The 23081-nt window shown below is 37.6% G+C and overlaps 2 protein-coding genes across 2 annotated transcripts in view; both read left to right on the forward strand.

The window, feature by feature from the left end:
• LOC149047548 (uncharacterized) overlaps nt 1-22043 on the forward strand; it is a 166659-nt gene extending 144616 nt beyond the window's left edge. The window contains exons 2-14 of the mRNA XM_089204645.1: nt 459-667; nt 2367-2438; nt 2769-2840; nt 2965-3024; nt 3631-3705; nt 4493-4564; nt 12976-13044; nt 14423-14494; nt 14879-14935; nt 15445-15656; nt 17093-17212; nt 18468-19982; nt 20841-22043. Of these exons, the coding sequence (XP_089060771.1) occupies nt 480-667; nt 2367-2438; nt 2769-2840; nt 2965-3024; nt 3631-3705; nt 4493-4564; nt 12976-13044; nt 14423-14494; nt 14879-14935; nt 15445-15656; nt 17093-17212; nt 18468-19982; nt 20841-21004 (2748 nt within the window). The 5' untranslated portion in view covers nt 459-479 and the 3' untranslated portion in view covers nt 21005-22043. The remainder of the gene's footprint in view (nt 1-458; nt 668-2366; nt 2439-2768; nt 2841-2964; nt 3025-3630; nt 3706-4492; nt 4565-12975; nt 13045-14422; nt 14495-14878; nt 14936-15444; nt 15657-17092; nt 17213-18467; nt 19983-20840) is intronic.
• On the forward strand, nt 9990-12757 carry LOC149047560 (uncharacterized). The gene is made up of 3 exons (XM_089204643.1): nt 9990-10284; nt 11048-11119; nt 12642-12757. Exons 1-3 carry the CDS (start codon nt 10127-10129, stop codon nt 12715-12717), a joined length of 306 nt encoding a protein of 101 aa, XP_089060769.1. The 5' UTR covers nt 9990-10126; the 3' UTR covers nt 12718-12757.
• Nucleotides 22044-23081: the final 1038 nt, after the last annotated feature.

Here is a 23081-nt window from a genome sequence, read left to right on the forward strand (position 1 = left end):
AGTTTTACAACTTCCCATTTCTTATAAAGTTGCAATTAAAGATATTTAGCGGCCTGATTGTGGGTATTTCAATGCGTTTTACAAAGAACCTTAAACTCTCATATGAGGTAAGTTACTGGCCGTCTCATGACTGTTGGAAAGACACAGGTAACATTCCCGATAGAGAGCCTTTACAATAGCGTATCTGTCTCTTTATTGTCCATCTAATGAGGAACCTAATTTAGCAATTTTTATGACCGTTCATCTTACTGAAAGAGAAACATCAGTGGACTGCTACCCTTTTATTTCCCAACTTGAAGCATTGAAAAATGTCAGTAATGCGCACGAATGTCGATAAACTTTCGCGAGAGATCTGCCTGGTAGACAAAGCTCTGCTGCTTTAAAAGGACAATTAACGGAAATGAATTTGCTTTTAGTTCTTAATCTAGAAATGAAGATGTTGTAACTTTTGTTCCCAGAAACCTAGTTTGGACTCTGTAATGATGTTTATTGGCCTGATACAAGTCATCTTGGTCTTTTGGTTTGTAACACCATGTGAGAGTGACATTTGCAGCCTGACTGAAATCTGTAAATGCCCTAAATTTGGTAGGACCCACGCCCTGGTGAGAATAAAATGTCATTTTCATGGACCCATTCCGGCCAAAATCCCAAACAATACATTGACACTGTAAGTGATGTAAAAACGTTAATCGTCCTTGTTCTTTCTAGACGTGTCATCGTCTCTTTTGGTATGTTACCTATCACACACACACACAAAAAAAAAAAACGCATACACAAATTTATCATAGGAAAAACCACACTCATCACAATATATAACCAGTCGTCTCGATTCACACGAAAGCACATTTCATTTTATAATAAAGTTCGGATATAACGCGCACTGTCATTGGCTGAAAGAGCGTGCTCTATGAGAGTATAGAGCATAGAGCTGAGCTAAAGCTGTCACGCCATCTGCCAAATTGTACTATGTTCGACCTTTTCCGGGACTTCTTTTTAGCTTTTTTCCGATAATGGAAAGTGAAATTTCGGAACAAGCGAGCCGGCAAGTAGCAGCAGAAGAACCAAACAAATGTTTGTAAACATACCAGGCACCGTGATTTACGTTATTAAAACGTGAGCAGATACGAAAATCCTCAAAGGAAAAATAAAATAGACATTCCGAGTTTTAAAGATTTTCACGCTCAGTTAGATCGCAAGCTTACGTACGGTAATAAAAATCAAACACAGCTAACACTCGTACAGTATATAAGGTTCAGTTTTCAAAACAAAACAGAGCAAAACAGAAATGATGAAAAATATAACCAATCTGGCATAACTGTTAAAATTCATACTAATCATGACGGTGTCTGAGCGAATATGATTATGCTGAAGTCTATCGCGGCTCAATCATCATGGCGATCTCCGGTCATCAAGGTAAAGCAAGCCTCAAAAACTACGTCGGCCGCCCTTCGAGTGAAAAAATAAGAGCTTGCTCTGATATCCTTTCCGATGCATTGAGTGGAAAGTCACATCAGTCACTGCAGCCGAGTTTTGCGGCGCTGTCATCCCGAGCGATCTTCATGTCCCGGTGAATTCGTTTGTCGTTCATTCAAAAACGCTCGCCTTGAACAGTTTGTTTTCTACCTTGTCATGTGAAAAACCTCGCGTGTTTTTATGAGCCATAATTCAGCTGAATTTCACTGCAAATTTTAATTCAAGATTCTGAATAAGAGACTTAAAAACTTAAGGCAAAAGTGTTAAATTCGACCTCTACACTTCTTTCGTGCTCTAGCCGCTTCCTACGTGCTTTATAACAGAACAGAGCACAGTCAAGGCTTCTCTATTTGTTAATTAGTATTCGCCACGTTAATACAATCGCACCCCCAGCTTCGATTAAGAAATTTGCGTCAATTGAACTTGTGAATTTTTGTTAGCTTTCATGAATATTCTCTCTATGTACTTAACAGCTCGTTAATTCAATTTCACCCCAATTCTTGATAACCTATAACGATAATTTTTTTTTGTACGAACCCATTTTTTTATAAGGCACATTTCTCTTTCACAAAATTACACATCTCACTCATCTCTCGTTTGGGGGAAATTACACCACCATAGTTTCGATACGAACTCTTACACTTAGAGTTAAGACATTCACGATCCTGTTTCCTCTACAAATTATCTTTCTTTGCGTAAATTGCATGCTATTGCCTCCTTTTGAAATTTCAAACCTTCCTGAGATCTTTTGCGTTATTTTTTCTTATGTGGCATCGATTCAAGACCTCTCAATAACACTCCCCTCATAAGGTAACATATATCTTTTACGTCGACTCTCCAAATTGCATTTTAATCATTTTCATTTTTTTAACCATGTTCAATTTATTCCTTAGAGATCTTTCGAGTTGTTCCCTGAACACAATTTCAGAAGACACTTTTAGGAACTTGACTGTTTTGAAGGAATTGTGAGTAGTAATTGAGATAAAACTGTAAAGTATCAAGAAAAATAGGCAGGATTGTTGAAACAGTTAGAAAAGGAACTTCCCCAGATGACAAAACATTTCCCCAGTCAACTGTAAACGCAAAAAAGACCATTGGTTAGCAACTCAATAATTTTAACTGATATATGCCTACAACTTTAGCGAATCAAAATGAGGGATTTGCACTTGGAAAATGTTCTTCTCCAAACGATTTTTAAATTAAGGAAAGCGCAGTAAATTAGCGGGGAACATTTGGCTTACTTCAACTTTTGCACCTGATCATGACTAGCTTTTTTATGTGCTCTTTTTTCTTAGAACCTTGCCAAATAACTCATTGCGGCACATTCCACGAAACACTTTCAAGAATATGAAGAAGCTGGATATTGTGTAAGGGAATTTCTAATAGTTGCATTCAACAGTAAATTTGCATCGTATAGTCGAAAAAAAATGTATTAAGGTAATTAATTACCTAGTCTTCATTTCCTAACATTCGCTGACATTTTCTTTCCAGAAATCTGGAAATGAATTCAATTTCAGGGAATTTTTACCTTCCTCCAAGCCTTTCTATACTGTGAGTAATTAAAGTAGATGAAAGTTCATCGTAGAGTTCAGATTTACCTATGCATGCCATCTTAAAAAAGTCATACTATGTTTTATTTTGTCTTGTTTATTTTGATGTTTCTCGTTAGCTCATTCTCATTAAAAAAAAGGGATGTTATTTGTTCATGGATGAGACACAGTGACGCAAATGGAATGAGGCTGCGTGAGTCATCATAACGCCGTTAAATTTATCAAAAAGCTAATTAATTTTAATTATTTTATTTGCCTAGCAAACTCGAACACAACCTAATATCAATTGCGGATGTAAGGGTCATTCTCAAGGGACTAACACGGCTTCGGAAACTGTAAGTGTAATTTTTCATCCGGAAAAAAAAACTTTTAAAAAAATGTAATTAAGATATAGTTATCCTAGAAATAATGTCATAACAAGAGAGAATAAACCTTATCCTCGATCTCTTGCGTTATCATTATTCTGCCAATTATTGCTTTTGTATCTTGTTATATCACTCATCACATTTTATTAAGCACGAATATTTGCCATCTGTTTTCATATCATGTCGACCTACCTGAATGTAGAAGAGAGTTTTTACTGATTGCAAACGGTTCACTTTTACAGGTACCTTAATTCAAATCCACTTGGACCATCTCTGCCAGCAGATATCTTTGCTGTTTTTAACGATATGAAATATCTGTAAGTTAAGTAGCTCAACATACAAATCACCACCATAGAACAAAGTATTAATGTTTGTCTCATGATATAGTTATTCCCGAAGTTGGTTGCGACGCTTGGACTGCGAGCGAGCGAGCGAGCTCTCGTTGCTTTTCTCTGTAGCAGAGCAGTTTTTAATTGACTGTAGAAAAACGAAAACCAAAGTAACCACAACTGCCAATCATAACAAAGGTTTACATCACCAACAACCAATGAGCACTCAAAGTGAAAACTCAAATTCGGGAAACGCGGGCGACCAAGTCACGATAGGTTTTCGTTTGCATCTGATTGGTTAAAAGGATGATGCGAGCTTTGTAGATCAGTCAAAGACTGACTTTGCAAAACCAAAACAATATTTTGGATTCAATTTTAACACTCAATTGAAAATTGCTCTATGCATGGAATTGCAAATTATTGGTCATGACCATCGCTGAGTTGACTTGCTTGAAGGTTTCGTCAAAAGATAGAGTTAGATGAGGTCCTTGTTCAGAAGAAGCACGTTTTGAAATAGAAGATAATTCTTCTCCACTTGGCTAATGAAAGATATTCTTTCATATCTTTTCACAGAAAATGTCCAACAGTGTCCTTAATTAAGACACCTGCATTTCAAAAAGACATTCATTGACTAATAAAAAAAATAACAATTCTCCCGAAGGCAGTTTCTTAAATCAAGAAACTTTCAATAACGTGGATCTCAGTCTTGCTCAATTTTTTCTACAGCACCAACCTGCTTTGTGTTGATTTTTTTTTCAATAAATTTTGTATGTAGTTCCATGGAAAATTGCGACTTGGAGAATATACAAAATGGAACTTTTCGGTCGATGCAGCAATTACAAGACCTGTAAGTAGTATTTGACGTTATGTTTTCATATTCGAAAAAGGTAAAAAAATTTTCTTCAAATATGCTACAAGAGCTAATGTGGGCGCCACCATTTCCAAGACAATTATTTAACCTGTCCACGCACGCAAAACTACATATGGCGCGGTTTACAAACAGCTACCGCGTTGTATTTCCTCTGGGTCAAGTATTCTCACTGATCGTCAAGCGTCAAGTTTATGGGGGAAGGGAGGCTAGGAAGGGGGAGGAGTGGGAAGGAAAGATTCAAGCGGCGGATTTCACTTTCGAATTGACAAGTACACTTTTAATTGCGAATATAATAAATTTATTTCATTAAAATGCAGACACATCTCCTTACTAGTAGTTAAAATCACTGGTACTGAGTTCTAAATCGGGCACACATCACTTATCACATCCTTGACGAGTAGAAATCAAGTTCACTGCAGAAAACTAACAGCACGCAATTTTACGTTGCTAATATCTTGTTTAAAGGGACTATGTAAGTTTCTAAAGTAACTGTGGTGCTGCTTCGGTGGGAGAGTATAACAGGGTAATCTGGTACTACTTCGCTGACGAAGGGCTAACGCTCGAAACGTCAGTTTTTAAATCCTTAACGATGGCCAATTTACGTTATCAACTTAGTTGATAGTACTAAATTACCCTGTAATACTTTGTTCAGTTTATTATGCGACATGACATCGATGACATGACAATGACAATGACAATGATATCATTGTTAACTTTTCGGTTTTCAGTACACTGTCTTATAATAAGCTGACGCATATAGACAAGGGTACATTGGAAGGACTTACGGATAACCTTGCTAGTTTGTAAGTATGGTAACTAATGACCATCAGTCTTTGAAAAAAATGTGAAATTATGGAAATTATATCCAACTCACTATTAACAAAAGCCTACATCAAATCTGGGCGACTCCGCCCCCACCACTTTGTGTCTCTAGAACACACAAAATCTGGAACCTTTGGCTCAATTACTAAGAGACGTTTTGATAGTGATTAATTTTAACAACAAAAAAAATTTATAACTTATTTTGAAATACCAAAGCTTCAAGATTTAAGGAGTCAAATTTCAATTTTTAATATTCCGATAAGGCAATTTACGAAGACGTTCAGAGTGTCGTATCAGGGTTAGCCCGTAAGAATGGGTCCTAGCTCTCTCGAGCATGTTCAAATCTCAATTGTACCGCCACATTCGAATGGAGCGAGAAATTTTCTTTATTTTAGTATATAATTCGTCTAGTTTGCAACCGATTTAGATGGGTCAAATGGCCGCTCAAGTAGGAGCACTCTCACTGGTTTTACTTCTGGTCTTCTACGGATCCGTAAAAGCCGTGGGAGAAAGATTAGAGGGTCCAAAAACAGGATGATTTTCCGGCCATTCGTTACCCACGTTTACATGCAGTATGAAAAAGTAAGTAGTCTCATAAATAAATGAAGCTATTTGATTTTTTTTCCTTTTGTTCCCGGAGATACGGCATTTTTTGCTGGTAAGTCTCGAATATGTCTGATACCAGTCGTGTTTAACAATTTTTCAGCTATCTTCTCTACACAATTGCCAAAGGGAATGGAGAGGGAAGTGGCGAATCTACCTGCGCTGTAGTTGTGGAGAAGACCATGTGACAAACGGGCGTTAGAGGCATCGTCGTCAACAATCGAATAACAAATGTCTTCAGGAAAAAGATTGGGACCATGTGTGCAAAGCCAAAGCGAGCAAGAGGAAAAGTGGAGGTTTTGATGTCGAAGCTCACTGACAAATGGCGCGACCATACTTAAAATAATCATTCTGTCAAGTTATTTTATCACAAGCTAGATAATTACTTTATTGAAAACGAGCGCTAGAAGAATCTTTACAGAACGAAACTATCAAGCGACAGAAACTTGAGGAAGGGCTCAACAACACAGAGAGAAGCTGCAAGTATCACAAACTGAAAAAGATCCCAAAGATTCCAACGTGGTGAATTTGACTCGCTTTGCGACTTTGTCTACGACTGTCACAACGACAGGATGAAAGTTTACGGTCGTTGGTTTTTGTTCTTGTCTTCTTCTTGAATAAAAGCCTAGTTGACAAGACCTCATCGGGGTATCGTTTTGGGACTCTCCTTTCCCTTGCAGCCGCCATGTTTACTGTTACGAAAAATTGTCTAAGTAAAGTCCCAGAACATTCTAATAGAACATTCTAGAACCCGAAGTCATCTAGACGTGACCTTCTGGTAAAAAGAACATTCTGGAACGTGCTATTTCTTACGTAATTATTCAAATTTAGAAACCCTGTTAATCTACTAAATTTATTTCTTTAGAGAAGTTTCTAGATCCTTATACTTTATGTATATAAGAGCGACAGTTCCATCGAACAGAGAGAGAGATTTGCGAAGAAGCTTAGTGCTATAAAAACAAGAAGTCAACTAAAACAGCTTGTTGTTGTTACCGACGATCCTGAGTTTTTTCTAGGAACAACCCTGCTCTACATCGACACTCGTAACATTTACAAATGTAAATTGTCGCCAATGCGATTGATACTCTGATGCGCAAGGGCCGTAGGGAAAGCGTTGTTCGCGCCAGCCTGGACGCCAATTAGAGCAAATGTTCACGCTTATGGGAAATAAGTTCGATATGCCTGGCGGCACCCATTTGCTGTGGAAAAATTCCATTTCCTTCCTCTGAAATTTGAAATAGCACTTCAAGACGAGACCTTTCAAGCTAATTGTATTCATATGCTTCAAACCTGAGAACAAGTTTGAGGTGAAAGGCATAAGAGTCCTCATCCTTCATCGTGGAGAGCCAAGAAATTTATTGTTTCTGTTCCAAAACATGGTCGAACTTCGGGCGTGGAGCAATTTTGTATCTTTTATTGACTCTCGATCGTTTTGAAAGGTTGTGTTTCTAAGGTCAAGAGTAGTCTAGGGAGGATTGCAAACTTTTTCGAATAACACTAAAACAGTAGTAACATTATATTCAAGGATTTCGTTTTCTGTTATGGTATGTTTGTCACGTTCCAGGGTTATAGGGAAGTTTCTCTGAAAGCTTCGATTTCATATTCCAGCTACAGTTTCTTTTGCTCGCGTTCAAGCATATATAGCTTGGCTCATTGGGGTAAATAACTTGTAAATATTTTCCTAATCGGTTATAGGGTCCTTGATCATAACAGACTGAAGACGATAGGTGATGGAACTTTCAAGCAATTTATCTCTCTCGAAAGATGGTAAGTAACTCACAGAACGGAAAAAGGGAGTATCGCTATTCAAGCATGATCTGTGGGAAAAAAAGCTCATTTGAGAAGAGTTATAATCTTATGCTGTTATTTGCTCAACAGAGAGCTCCGAATAGCAAAATTACATCGAACCGACTGCTCCATTTAAGAGCCATTTCCAAACTCTTGACGGCCATTTTCTTGGGCCTCTCTACCTCTAGGGTTCCAAGTTTATCTTTCTTTTGTTTTATCTATCTGATGTAAGTCACATGAGTTATTTACGGATTGGTCTGTAAAAGACACGTTTTGAACGTTTTAAAATTGAAAGTCAATATAGAACAGGGGGAAAACATCCCACCCTCGTCCAGTGCTATAGCGCTCAGGTTTGGTTTGGTCACGGATCAATGAGCGTGGACTGTGATTGGTCACATTTCGTAATTGGCCCAATCTTTAGTCGCGAAATACGCTAATTCATTGCATTACCACGAAGTCAACACTTCAGGGTTAGGAAAGGGAAGGGGTGTATTATTTGGTAGTGTTCGCTCCTGTCCCTTTTGTTTTCTGTTAATTCTTTTAATTAGCCAATCAGAGGGTTCAGTGTTTGTTCTCGTCACACAACACCATTTGTGAGTTTCGTGACGTGACCAAACAATTGCTTCCTTGGAGACTAGCCAACTGAGTGGATTTCTTCCGCTGGAGAAATAAAAACCAAATATATTTGCTTTGAAAGAGAACCTGAGCTCAATAATCAAATCATTACAACTGTTTGTGTCTTTTTATCCCAATTTTCTGAATCTTTTAGTTCGTTGAGCTATAACAACCTGACATCTGTTCCAGATTTGAAGCGTCTTGCATATTCCAAAAAAGTGTAAGTTGCTATGATTTGTTATCATTGTGTATCTAGGTGGTAGGACATGGGATCTGGAATTTACCAAGATCCGACTGGACAAAATAGTTAGTGCATTTGAAGGAAAGCACTTAGTTTATCGAAGAGTTTGGTTTGTTCCCAACTTTACTTGCAAGCAAAAGTTGCCGAGAAATAATTTGTGCCATTGCCAACAAAGTCATGCAATCAGTTTCTTGTCTTGGTCCCTTCATCATCGTGTCTCGAAATTACCACCGACAATCGGCGACGAAATTGTTGAACTGGTGATTATGTTGGTTCAAAATAAATAAATATGTTGGTTCAAAATAAATAAATATGTTGGTTCCAAATAAACCCGTGAAGTAGTGAATAAATGACGGTAAATATATGAAAATAACATATGTGAAAGGCGGTTGAAGAAACGAATATGGAAGCGATTCTCGCAGTTATGAACACTGCTTAAATAGTCGTGAAAATAAGGCCTGAAAAATTTAAGGCCTGTACTGGATTTGGACCCGAAATAGACTGAGTTCGTCAGCCAAAGGATTTGGGTTGCTGTCATAATTATACTCATCTGCAACACCTCGTTACTAGTTAGATTAGTACAAATTCGAAAGGCTAAATGCCTCATGGACTAATACGGTAAAAATTGGAAAATTTACTGTCATCATAAATGTTAGGAAAATATCATCACTAAACAAGAGTCTATCTATCGTCAAAATATCAAAGTGAATTTTAAATCAGCGCTCACAACTTGGATTTTTCTGCATTATGACCTTTCTTTTTTCAGAAACTTAGAAAATAACCAGATCACAGATGTAACGAAAATCGTAACATCAGGAATTCAAATATTTTTTGAACTGTGAGTATTTGATTCTCTTAGCATCAAATGATTCCATTTGGAAATTTGAGGGACACAGCATTTTTTACTATGTTTACATGCATCAGGCAAAGGTTTGGCTAAGGTGAAGAGCGCTTTAGCCCTAGAACTAATATAACAGGTACTAACTGGAAGTATTTTAAGATTTTGCGCAAGGAATGAAATTTTGTGAATGTTTCTTTTTTCTCGTAGATATCTACGTAACAATATGATCGAGTACCTACCACCAAACATCTTTCAGAATACTATTGTAGTAGCAAACCTGTAAGTAACTAAAAACAAAACCAAAAAGGAGTTGTTATCTTGCGACTGTCTTTTGATATTTTTGCCCGTGAAATGACGTAATACTAAGTGAAAACGGACGCGATACAACTTTCTATTTTTACTCGCGATCGGGGTCTATTATTTTCACTGGGTTTATGGTGAGGTAAGGGGGGGCCTGGTTTTTGTCACTTGCCCCGCTGGCTTTTCTTCCTTCTACGATTCTTGCTTTTTTACTTAAAATAAAAGGGGCGAGCTCCCTGGCCCCTCCCCTAAATCCGCCACTGGTAATACGATATATGGAATACTGAAATCGGAGTCCACTTACAAATTGTAGACATGTTGGTTGCATATGATCATTTCTAAACTTTTTTTTAGAAAGAGCAATTGGGTTTTTATTTTCTTGTTAATAACTTTATTCATCTTATCTTTTTATAGTGATTTGTCGTTCAACAATCTGCAGTCATTACCAGATAACGTATTTGATAAGCTCGACAAATTAGATATTCTGTAAGTAAAAGGGAAAAGTATGGCAATTTTGAAAAAACATTCAATTTACTTCTCCCAATCGACGCATACATTCAGTAATCTATCGATTCAAAATTTCCATATCCCTTAAAAAGAGTGATGGGAATGTTAGCCACCCAATATAAACCAAATTAATAATTCTCTGCATTTTTTCCGTGTACCTGGTCATTTGCCCCATAAAGGATTCATATACTATCAATTCCTTTTTCTCAGTTTTGTTGCCTACAAACTGCATGAAGTTAATAAGCCATACTAGTGTAATGAAACAAGTTATGCATGTCCCACAGGGAATAAAAAAACAGTTCTTCAAATGATAAATATAGCGTATAAAGGCCTGGCTAACGTCCGCAACATTTCAGCTGAACATCTTGCAACATTGTGGCGCACAACATTGTGGCACGCGTTTGGCCAACTTGTAACAACGTGTTGCAAGACGTTGGATGATGTTAGATCAAGTTTGAAAATTTAAAAATTCTTGTTGCAACATTTTTGGGTGTTGCAGGATTTTTTTGCGCGTTTGGAAAGCTCTTTTACAATATCTCACAACACGATCCAATAATAATGCAAGATGTTGCATTGAAGTGTTGCGTGCGTTTAATTTTTGAGCGGTCCTTAATATCATGAGGCGTGCGTTATGGGCTTATATCTTTATGTAATTTATCGAATAGGACCTATTCCGATGTATGTACGTTTTCTCTCTTTGTGTACTTCACTTCTTAAAATTTTCTTTTACTTTTTCTTTAAGGATGCTTAGCTTCAACAACATCACTTCCATTAATAAACGCACCTTTAGTGGACTTTCAAATTTGACCACACTGTAAGTTTGCTACAGAGGTTTTAGTTCACAGTAATGTAGCGAACGAAGGAGTTACTTAGCTGATTTACACCGGGTCTAACCCAAACCCCTTTCTTACATGCAAGGAGAGGGGCTTACGTTTCCTCTATGATTGGATTGTTTTAATTCCATGAATGTCTTTCAACTGGCAGCTTTCGGCCCTCGTGACACTGTTCACAGAGTGAATGTTTAGATGAAAGATTCAGCTTAATTCAGGATATTTTATGACGAAGTTTTGTTAAACAACGGCTAAACTTTGTTCAAATAACCGGCCCAATAAGTTTAACATTATATATTAATAGTTTATTAGGCGTTTCGAAAAATGACAAACATAGATTTGTCTAGATTAGAACTATGTAGCTGTAAAACATAGGGCATGCGCAAGGGGTAAATTTTGGTCAGCCGCGCGCAAGCTCCCACTCAAAAGCTCAAAGGAAAACTTTGGAAACAACCTCTGTAACGCCAATTACGCGAAAAAAAAATCGCAACAAAACAGTGATACATTCATGTATAAGGTGTTTCGAAAGTTCGTTCCGATTTTTGAACTTGTTAATTTTCTCAACAAATCAATTGATTGTTAGAATTTTATCAATAAATTGAAGCAGAAAATTTGTTACAATTGTTACCAATAGCAATTTTAATTGTCTGCTAGTTGCCTTTGTTTTGCGCAAAATCTGCATGCGTGCGTTTTCCCATCATTTTTCGCGCCATTTGTGTATGTTGTTCCTTTCCCGAAATTTTTGATATTCTCTAGTATTAATTTAAATAAATGATGAAACGTTAGAAGAAAACAAACCGGAACGAACTTTTGAAACACCTTGTTAATCTGTAAAAGAAAGTAAACTGGGGAAAGAGAACACTAAAAACTTTTCGCACTCAAAGCTTATTTGATTACGGGTTTGCTGCTGAAGTGCCATTTTATGTTGAGCTTTACCACAAAAGTTGTACGGTGTCCAACACGGCGACTTACTCGCTTGTGTGGTTGTTCTTTAAACAACTTGTGTTGAAAGCCTAAAAGCACGCCATCTAGCCTTGAAAACGTTCGCAGATGCACAGAAGTTTGACTGCCGTGTTGATGAGAATATAATAACACGGTATGACGTTCTATATTCACTCGAAGTTTAGATAACAACCTCTATAAACAGTATAGAAGTCAAAACACGTGTGGATATTCTCCTCTGAACACTTGGGGAATTCATTAAACAGAAGAAGCTACGCAAACACGAAAAACAAATACATTTAGGCGAAATATCACGTCGCTTTTCCTTGTTTACAAATTAAAGGTAGAAGACGCGACCCATATTTTAATGAATTAAATGTTAATTTCATAGAGTTATTTTATCGTAACCATATCCGGAGACTATGAATAATTTCAAATAAACGAATTGACCAGTCTCATTCTATAATTCAACTACGCGTATTTCTATATTTGTTAGGAAAGACACTTCACGTGCGACATTATTTTCTTATGGGTTTAATGTTTCCTTTGAATTATAATTTTCAGAATGCTTATCAAAAACAATCTGGCATTTATTGCCAAAGACGTTTTTGATGGGACTCCCCTTCTCAAGTCACTGTAAGTATAAGTTTCACTCCATGTTACGGAATGTTGCAAATTTCTAAGTATCAAGAGCATAACTAGGAGAGTTTGGTAACTAAGCTAATGTTTTTATGGTGGAAATGGCTTTAAAAATTGCTTTTACTTGATGCTAATAACTCATGCAAGTTTTATCATTTTTATTTGCTTGCAAATTACATCATTCATTAATACGATATTTTCATGATTGTTCCGGATTGGAGATTTTGCTTCAACGAAATGGTTTTTTCTTCTTCTTCAGATTTCTTCACAGCAATGCAATTAAAACCATTGAAAGCAAAAGCTTCGACAGACTTGTTCTGAGGCAGCTGTAAGCAAACTGCAGCTTAAAAGTTGAGATGCAATACACATGAGAGATTTATCACCGCACGGCAAGAGTGGCCACGGCGAGTGTCCACTTTCGCCGTTTGCCTTGTACATAAGATTTTCTTCCCTTTTTCTTTCGCCGAGAAGAGGTTAATTCCTGGAAAAAAGTTGGTCAAAACTAGGGTGAAGGTAGATTAAAATTCCACGGTTAAAATCATTTCACAACCGAAGTGAGGCGAGCTTACACGAAGCTAAAGTAGTAAGGTTCATGTGGAACGTGAAAGGACAAGCTGAAGTTTGCCGCTTCACGTAAAAGCGGTGCTAAATCTTCCTAATTAAATAATTTACTCGCATGATTCAAGCGAAACATCTTTTTTGAAATGGCTATCTTTAAAATAAGGAACGGGAAATGGAGGGAACGGGGAATGGGGAATGGGGAATCTTTAAAAGGGGGAAACCTTTAAAAGCTGGAATCTTTAAAAGCGGGAATCTTTAAAGTAAAGGAATCTTTAAAAGCGGGAATCTTTAAAAGCAGGAACCTTTAAAAGGAGGAATCTTTAATTAAAACGGAGAATCTTTTCGTAAAATCCGTTCCTTTTTTTTTACCGTTCTCCCTTTTACCGTTCTTCCTTTTACCGTTCTCCCTTTTACCGTTCTCCCTTTTACCGTTCTTCCTTTTACCGTTCTCCCTCTTACCGTTCTCCCTTTTACCGTTCTCCCTTTTACCGTTCTCCCTTTTATCGTTCTCCCTTTTACCGTTCCCCCTCTTACCGTTCTCCCTCCTACCGTTCTCCCTTTTACCGTTCGCCCTTTTACCGTTCTCCCTTTTACCGTTCTCCCTTTTACCGTTCCTCCTTTTACCGTTCTCCCTTTTACCGTTCTCCCTTTTACCGTTCTCCCTTTTACCGTTCCCTTATGTAAAGATAGTCACCTTAAGTTTACTCGAAGGAGGTTAGCAAAGAGTTAGGGAGGGGGATGGGGAGTTCCTGATCCCGTTTCACGCAAAAATTCATACGTCACGTATTTGAATGAGAAAACTTGCAATCTCTCTTCTTGTCTTCAAGGCTTCGGGCAAGGACTAAATAAATTCACGGGTCCCATATATTTCAGGAGGCAAATCATATCCCACGTTGACATTAGTTCACGAATTACGCTTGCCTCTGTAAAAATTTACGCATCGCGTTAATTTTGGCCTTTATTAATCACACATAACTTACAAACCCTTTGCTTTCCTCTTAAAGGTGTCTTATTTCTGTTTTTGTTGAGATGATACTCAAAAAGTCCAAAACACTCATAAGAAAAAGAAACAAACGGCTCACATAACATTGTCTGGGACCCCACAAATGCATCAACTGTATAATGAATTAGTATTTCACTTTCAGAACCATTTTTGACAATCCTTTACCACTGTTGCCAGATGGAATTTTCGACAAAATGACAAACAATACTAAGGTGTAAGTAAAGACGGGAAGTTATACACATCAAATAGCTTAGATAATCACAACAGTATTGCCAGTCCTCCTTGTTACTTTCATGTATCGCCATTACTTTATTGTCATTATTATCCTTGCCGTTGACTTCATCACTGTTACCCTTATCGACTGTACAATTGACCATTTGTTTTCCAGTTTGGCTGCAAGCCCAGAGTGTTTGGTGTTTTTTTTATGTATTTTGTTGTTGTTGTTGTTGTTGTTGTTTTATGTTTTTAAAACCCATGTAAGATTCAGCCACGTAAGCCGCTTGGCTAATTGATCTTATACCAATTTCCATAATGATTGCGTTATTTTTTCAATCTTTACAACTTAGATTTATTTTATTCTTAATCTAATAATTGACAGATCATTGACGTGTAAAAATCTTCTTCAACTGCCTCGAGGAAGATATATGGCGACAATGTAAGTAGGCCTTAAATTCAATTTACTCTACACGCTATAAGCCTTTCAATAATGGACATCTAAACTAATAAATATCCAACTTCGTGCAGGTATTTTTCGAAAAAAAAAGGTTATTCACAGCTAGCTTTGGTATAAACCTCTGCCTGGCCCAACCAAAGCATATTTCAATTCTTCAATTTCGATTGGCTCAATAAAAAAGCTATAGCAGTTGACCGTGGACCAGAAGATGGTTGGTATGCGTTTTTTCCCTCCATCATTTGCAATAGTCCGCAGAGTTATATTTGGGGGTTACTCGCGCTCCTGGGATGTAAGATATTTGGAACCAGTTCGAAAATACTCTGAGTTGGTTATCTATCATATTTTTCGAGCTCGTTCATCTCCCAATATTGTCGTTTTTCCCTGTTTCCTTAATTAATTTTTGCCTCAGTTTCCCCCTTGGCACAAAATAGGCAAGCCATACTATTTTGTATCACCGAGCCTTTGATATGTTGTAATTTTCTAACCTTCAGAGAATGTGCTCCTTCGACTTCGCTGCATGTTACTTTATCTGGAGAACAAAGCACCTTCCGAGCTGGCTGGAAACGCTCAGGCTTTGAATGCCGTGACTGTGACTCACATCATGTACCTACTTTTCCGTACAGAAGCTCCAGTTGCGCTGATTGCAGTCTCTGTTCCGTTGGTAACTATACCAGTGAAACAGGCTGTGTCGATTGTCCTGCAGGTATTAATGAGTACTATTATTCTATGGTTAAGTTTCGTTTATGGAGAGACTTTAAGGATAATTTTTTAGAAACAAGCATCCATATCTAAGGGTAAGCTCTAAGCATTGTAAATTACGGCCAACAGAGAAAGAAAAAGGTTCTTCAGTGGGGTGAGACCCGGTTATTACATCAGTTGGCCTCTTAGTGAGCCAGTCTGTGCCTACAAAATGGAGGTGACCATAATTGGCCGAACTAAGATGGAACTATTATTGACGTTGTCAGTGTCACAAAACTAACAAATGCGGTTAAAGGAAACAAGCGGTGAAATTTAATCAAAATCATTTGTAAACCTTACTCGCTTTGGCCCTAGGAATAGACTGGCTCGATTGAATTCAGGGGCAAATCACTATTTATCGCCTTCGTGTGGGAGGGGAGGGGGAAGTTCGGATGATTTTTGTTAGAGGGAGGGGGGGTGGGATATCACACCCAAAATATCCATCTATAAATCATATCTTGTATAGCTCCACTTTCCACAACTTAACAAACTAGAAATTTCAAATACCGGTATCACTTTCCTTTCTTTATTGATGTTACCTTTGTTAACTAAGAACTTCACAAAATGGATCCTCCTTGAAATTCCAATTTAAAAAAATGGTCATTCTGCAAAATAAAACTCCCACGACATTTTCGTGCTACACGATAGTAAATATTCACTGAATGAGATAAACTGTCACCTCTTTCTTGCATCGTTCTTTGCATTTAATTCTTTCACTCCCAAGATCTCATTAGTAATTCCTCCTACTGTCTGTCATTAAATACTCATGATGTTAGCTTGGAGAATTTGGTTTTGAATCAACTTGTAGTCCCCTAATTGAGTTTTCTGCTTTATTCTCCTCACTTCTCTGCTTGATACTGTATTGATATTGCAAGGAGAAATTCTGTCTTGGTCACTCATGGGAGCTAAAGAGTTAAACTTGCCTAGTACAGCCTATTTACCGTTATCAAGTGAAAAGTGATAAGTATAATTGGTCTTAATATTTAAGTGGTTATGTTACCTCCAGGAAACCCTGTTGGTAAAAAATGTCTAAAACTATGTCTGTTCCTAATAGAATTTCCATAGCACTTTGTATGTATAGCAAAAATAACAGAAATGCGATCAAGTACATGTATAAAGAGGGAGGGTGGGTGGGATATCACACGGTTTTCAAGAGAACGAAGTGTGGGTAAGTCGTCGACAGCAGAATTTAAAGGGACATTACAGAAGATTAAATTGATTGGCTGATTTTTTTACTGGCATTGTAATATGATCTTTTACAGGAAACATTCCATTTGAAATGAACTGAAAACAAAACAAATCAAGAACATTTCTCAAAGTTCCTACATTGACAACTCCTGTTTATGGGCCCATAGTAACCCACTTGTGAAGCCGCTTCCTTGTTCTATGATATCTTTACAGGTGGTTTTTATCAGGATGAAATGGGACAAGTTGATTGTAAAAGATGCAGTAATGGTACATTTGTTTCTGCACTGCATAGTCCTGGGACCAAAGCGACCGATTGCGTGGCATGTCCTTACGGTAAATATAATGTTTGCTGTGTACTGTAACTTTTTTTCAACTTGACCACGCCTGAGGACACTTCCTACACAGTCAGAAGTTTCAGGCATCTTATTTAGCCAAAACAAGTCTATTTCTTCATAATGATAATCTAAAATGGATGATCCAAAATTTTACTCGGCCTGAGAACAGGTGGACGAGGCAAAAGTGATTGTTTTTTTTTTTTTTTTTTGGTGTATGTTTGATTGTTGTGGACTTTAATTCCTTGCAGAAGAGAGTTAATTCAGTGCAGAAGAGGGCTAATTCAGCGCAAAGAAAGTAACAAATCAAACATTCTGATTGGTCAATCATCAAAGAACTCACAGATAGCCAATCAAATGCGAGCCTTGGATGTCGTAGAAAAATGTGAAAAATTGTTGGCGAAACAATGGCCGCAGTTTTAAGTAGGTTTTCCTTCGCCACCGCAGCTGAAAAACAGCTCAAACAACAAAAACACTGTAAAAAGCACTGATTTTTGGTTGTCGGTTTGCAAAAAGTGGTGTTTAGAGAAGGGAATTGCCAAGGAAATCGAAAATTACGAGCCGACCCAGCTTAACACTATGCTCGAGCGATCCAACGCCAAAATTAAAAACAAACATGGTTAAACCTCGGAAACGACGACGGAAACGACGACGGAAACGACGACGGAAACGACGACGGGAACGACGATTCCATTTCATCGAAAGTTATTCGGACACAGACTGAACAATTCCTTGAACTGTTTAGCCGGACTTTGAACTTTTTTTGCGCCGTAAAGATGTGAAAATATCATTGCATATTATTGTTTTGATCGTACGCGGTTGTTTTGACCGAACGCTCGGTTTAAATAAATTATTTTTGAACGATGCGTGCGCTTTTGCTCTTATTTATGATAAGCCATCTCGTATTTTTGCATGTAAATTATTAACGTAATCACATGATTTTTTTGGTGCTATTTGGAATAAACAAGCACTTGTTAGTTTTTTCAAAGACCACAAATTGCACTCGCCCTACGGGTTCGTGAAATTTTGTTAGTCTTTAAAAAAAATACTCGTGCTTATTAATTCCAAATTGCACTCGAAATCATGTGATTACCTGTATCAAATGTTAATTCAGGTCGCTAGCGAGGTCTTACATCTCAGCCAAATGAAATAAGAGAGGAAGTGAGTGGGTGAAAAACCCTTTCCCACTCTATGCTATGTCACCTACAACTACTGATTGGTATTCCTATTGATTTTTAAAATCACTCTATTTTCAGGCACGCTTTCGAACGAGACTGCTGGATATCGTGCATGCAGATGTCTTCAAAACTTTTATCGATTTGATCGTTTTGGCCCGTGCTCAACATGTCCACCATACGGCTTTGTTTGTGAGAACGATACAGCAATACTTGCTCCTAACTACTTCTGGAAATGGTCCAATCAGTCCGAAAAAGTGCGTTTCAAAGGTTTTGTTAACAATATCCATTCTAATGGATCAGACTACAACAAGTCCTTTTCAACGTTCAATACTTCACTTCCGAAGCCACTCAAATGTCCACATGCCAAGTCCTGCAAGGGTGGAATCGACTCAGAATGCCATCAAGGATATCAAGGGAATTTGTGTGCAACCTGTTCTAACGGCTATTATTTCCGCTTCCACTCATGTTTGAAATGTCCTCACCTAACTGTAACAATAATCTCGTCTATCTTGGTGATTGTTCTCTTTGTTGCTGTGTTTCTAATAGTTCTTTGGGGTGACTCCAAACGTGCAGAGAATAACCGAACAGTTGCAGATGTCGTCATGTCGTGCTTCAAGATTGTGATTGGTTTTTATCAAGTCATTGCTGGTATTTTCTCAGCATTGGCGAAAGTCCAGTGGCCGATCACTTTGATTTCAGTGGAGAAATTTCTAAAAGTATTTGAAGGGAACATTTTTCAGTTTGCTCCACTAAGCTGCATTGATTCTTCTTTGCGTTTAGATCAGCTTGGAAAGTTCACATTAATCGTTGCCTTGAATGTCCTACTTGTTGGCTCCCTTTTCTTGTATCTATCTCTTAAAAAACGCTACATCATGAACAAGAAGGACCTTAGCGAAAGCCAGAAAATAACACAAGTTGAAAGTTTGAAGAAATCTTGCTATCGGAATATTTTCTTGCTGTTGTTGACGACCTACCCTACGACGAGCAAATCGATTATTCAAATTCTACCTCTTCCCGGTGCGTGTGTAGAAACGTGTTTCGCAGACGACAAAAACGACTGTATCTACCTACTGAGAGCTGACTACTCCATCAAGTGTTTCACTCCTCGCCACAGCTTGTATTGGCTCATGGCTTCTCTTTTGGCAATATATCCCGTGGGATTTCCAGTTCTAGCTTTGTTTCTCACTTACAAATACCGTGAGTCCCAGGAAGACAAAGCAATTGCTTTTGGACTTCGAGTGTTCTTTGAGAACTATAAGAAGAAATTTTGGTTTTGGGAGGTCACAGAGATGTACCGCAAGCTGATATTGATCTCATTGATTTTCCTATTTGGATCCAAAAGCCTCCCTCAAATCAGCCTTACTGTTCTGACAGTCAGCGTCTTTGGAGTGCTCTACACCTTATTCCGACCAATCAAGGAAAAGTTTGAAGACCGCTTACAAACATTTGTCTTGTGGGTCATTTTCTTTGACGTTTGCCTTGGTGCAGTTTATACGAAATGGGATGAGAATCAAGAGGAGGGCAAGAACGAATCTCTGTTTGTGAATATCCTCTTCGTTGTTCTCAACGCCTCTGTACTGATGCTTGCCATCGGTAAGTGCCTAAATTGGGTAAACAATGACATAAGGAATGGGCATGTTAGCCTTTAAGACACACGCGAGCTGCAAAGGCCTCCATAATTTGCAATTGCACGTCTTAATTAGCAAATAAGGTTTACAAAGATCACTAGAGAAGATTGGACTTGGAATCTACCAACTTTTTGCACTACTTTTTTCCAACCAAATATCGGCGTAAAATAGCGTTTGTAGTAGTCAGCTCTCAAAATGGAATCGGCAAAATTTCATAACGGCCAACATTAAAATAAAACCTTAACACATCAGGGATTTAGACAAAAAAAGGAAACTTCTTTCGATTCTGTAAGGCGTTATTCCTGATTATGAGTCAAAATATTTTCCCTTGTATCTTAATAAAAGAAAATGCTTCTGATAATAAACAACGGCAGCTGAGGAAGAGTGTTTTTCCTTCTTCTCGCGCCCAGTCTCTCGGCGTTCGCTAGTTATGATTGGCCCATCGAATAAATGGGGGATAAAGATTCCCGCGCTAATTCGAGCTAACTTTGTATCAGATGAGTATAGAACACTCAGGTTTAACGAGGAATTACCTTGATTTCTTGCACGACAATTTCTGATAACAATTTAGGACATTTAGTTGAAGAATCTGCAAGGAAAAAGAAACGTTGAATTATGTTTACAATGTCACGATTTTATTTTTGCTCTTTTATCTCCAAACGTCTACGAAGGCAAGTCAATTTTTCTTCTGCAAATTATTACAACTCTTGTGTAATACAAAGCCTAGGTTTTCTGTTGAAGCCTTGTAAGAACCTACCAATAATAAAATACTTGCCGTCCCTACCATAGTGTTAATTTCATTTCTTTTCTTTTCTTTTATCAGGAAAAGGGATTGTCCATATGATGTTATTCAAGAAGTATGTTTTCTTCTGTCCAATGCGATGTTGCAGTTTCCTTCGCCAAAAAGTAGCTCATCTTAAAAATAAAGCGGTCACAAGAACGGGAACATCTGATGAACTGCTCAGCTCCAATGAAGATAGCGACTAGTATTTTCTTGAGCCCTTCACGATAAGGGACCAGTCATTATTTGTCGTCTAGGGGAAGAGGGGGTGATATGATTTGTTTTTTTCACGATAAAATTTACCTGATTCCCCCATGAGGCTCTGTCAAGTGCTAATGATCCCTCTTTTACCTTAATGGTGATGACTGATGCCACTACGTTTCCCCTGAAAAACAAGTGATCCCCAAACAAAATTCCTCCTCCCCCCGCCTTGGCAAGATGCGTCGTTAAGTTACCAGACAGTTGTTTATCACAGCCGAATGAGAGGGGGCTGGAACCGAGACTAGATTCGAACTAGTAAGCAGATCAGAAGATAATTCTTCGTAACGAAATTAATGGAGCTATTTGTATTTTGTCTAGAAGGATCAATTTTATGATTTTAAAACCTGCATGGGCGATAGGTATGGATGGTTCAGCTAGCATGTAAAAACAATGTATAAAAGTGTAAAACGTAAAAGTGCAGATGAAATCACAGATTTTTTTTAGTAATTAGTAATGGTTGTCGCTATATCTTCTCTGTCTTTTACTGATGATAATATTTTGAGTATGGGAATAACTCTAACAATTTTGAAGAATATCTTATCACGTAGCTTTTAGGTTATCATAAAATTTTATAAAGAAGCGGTGCAACTGCAGAAATAGCGTTAAGGGGGTCTTGGGTAATTTTAGCATCTCGGGGGATGCCGCTTAGGTTAGCCATCAAACGTTCCAATCCTTCTCAGTTCTTTAAATAAAATAGAATGAAAGAACAATCGATTAGTTTTCTAGATAAACAATTAATCTTGGAGGTAACCCTCGAAACCTCAGCTTTATTTTCTTTGTACCGTCGTAACCTAATTTGCACCTAGCCTCGTTCTCGGGGCTTTATTTAGGGACCAGATCTCGACTCCTGAGGGCTTGGAAATGGGCTGTACTAGATAAACTACCACCATCCACTCTAAGAGCTTACAAGGGCAAAATAATTATCTCAAGAAACAGAAATACCTGATAACAAGGAACAGTTGGACAAAATTAGGGATACTTAGAACAGATCACTAACAGGTCAAGTTGAAAATTGTCAGGCTGGCATTTTGCAAGTCTATTGGGGTTTGTCTGGAATTTCCAAATAACATGTTTGAAAGTTATCTTACTTTTATTGCTACTTTATCTTTACTAATAAGACAGTTTCTTTCTCATTTTGCTTGCCATGCATGAAGATCACTGTTAATCAATTCAACAAAACTTCCTTGAATTATACCCTGAGGCAGAAAGTCTGATAGTGCTATGTAGTTATCAACTGAGTGGGAGAGCCAGATGGGAAGTTGTTTGGCTCAAGGTCATGACACATGGGCAGAACAGTGAGCTCCACATCCCATGACCTTGTGCTAAATACTTTATTATCTAGATCTGGCCCAACCAAACTCATTTACACCTTTCAACCCCTAACAGAGACAAGTATTTAATTCCTCATTACAGTATCTCCACTAAATAATGAACAAAAAAGAAATGATCACCAACTTCAGACTGAAGCTCTTGATTCTTTACCAAATTCTTCTTGTTAATACCATTGTGATGTGCAGAGAAAAGTGTGGAGAATATGCAACTTCTGCTCCATCTCCTTCTATTTACATTTCTTCCATCTTGGAATGTACAATTTTTTCCAGCATTGGTCTGGCCGTCATGTACATCGCTTGTAGAGGGATTCTGCTCCAATATGTTCCATTAAAAATTGTCTAGAGCTGTACAAGTCATTTCATAAATATATAACCTTATTCCATGTATAACACAATCTTTTGTCCGTAGAAACTTTTAACTAGCACATGTAAAAACTTGCCAGAATCAAGAAAGTTCACTTAAAAATCTTTTTTTTTTTTTTTTTTTTCAGTAAAACATATCTTATGACCTGTTAATGAAAAGTCACACCATCCTTTAAACACATGAAAGGGAAAAACTCACTTTGTTAACAAGAGAAACTCCAATAAAACAAATAAAATTTGAGTATATGCTGTTGTTTACCACTATTGAATGAGTTTTGGTTACTACAAGGATGTAATTAGTGCACATAAAGAGTGAACTGCATTACAG

The sequence above is a fragment of the Pocillopora damicornis genome, chromosome 4 (assembly GCF_964200805.1).
Source record: "Pocillopora damicornis chromosome 4, jaPocDami1.2, whole genome shotgun sequence".
NCBI classification, from domain to species: domain Eukaryota; kingdom Metazoa; phylum Cnidaria; class Anthozoa; order Scleractinia; family Pocilloporidae; genus Pocillopora; species Pocillopora damicornis.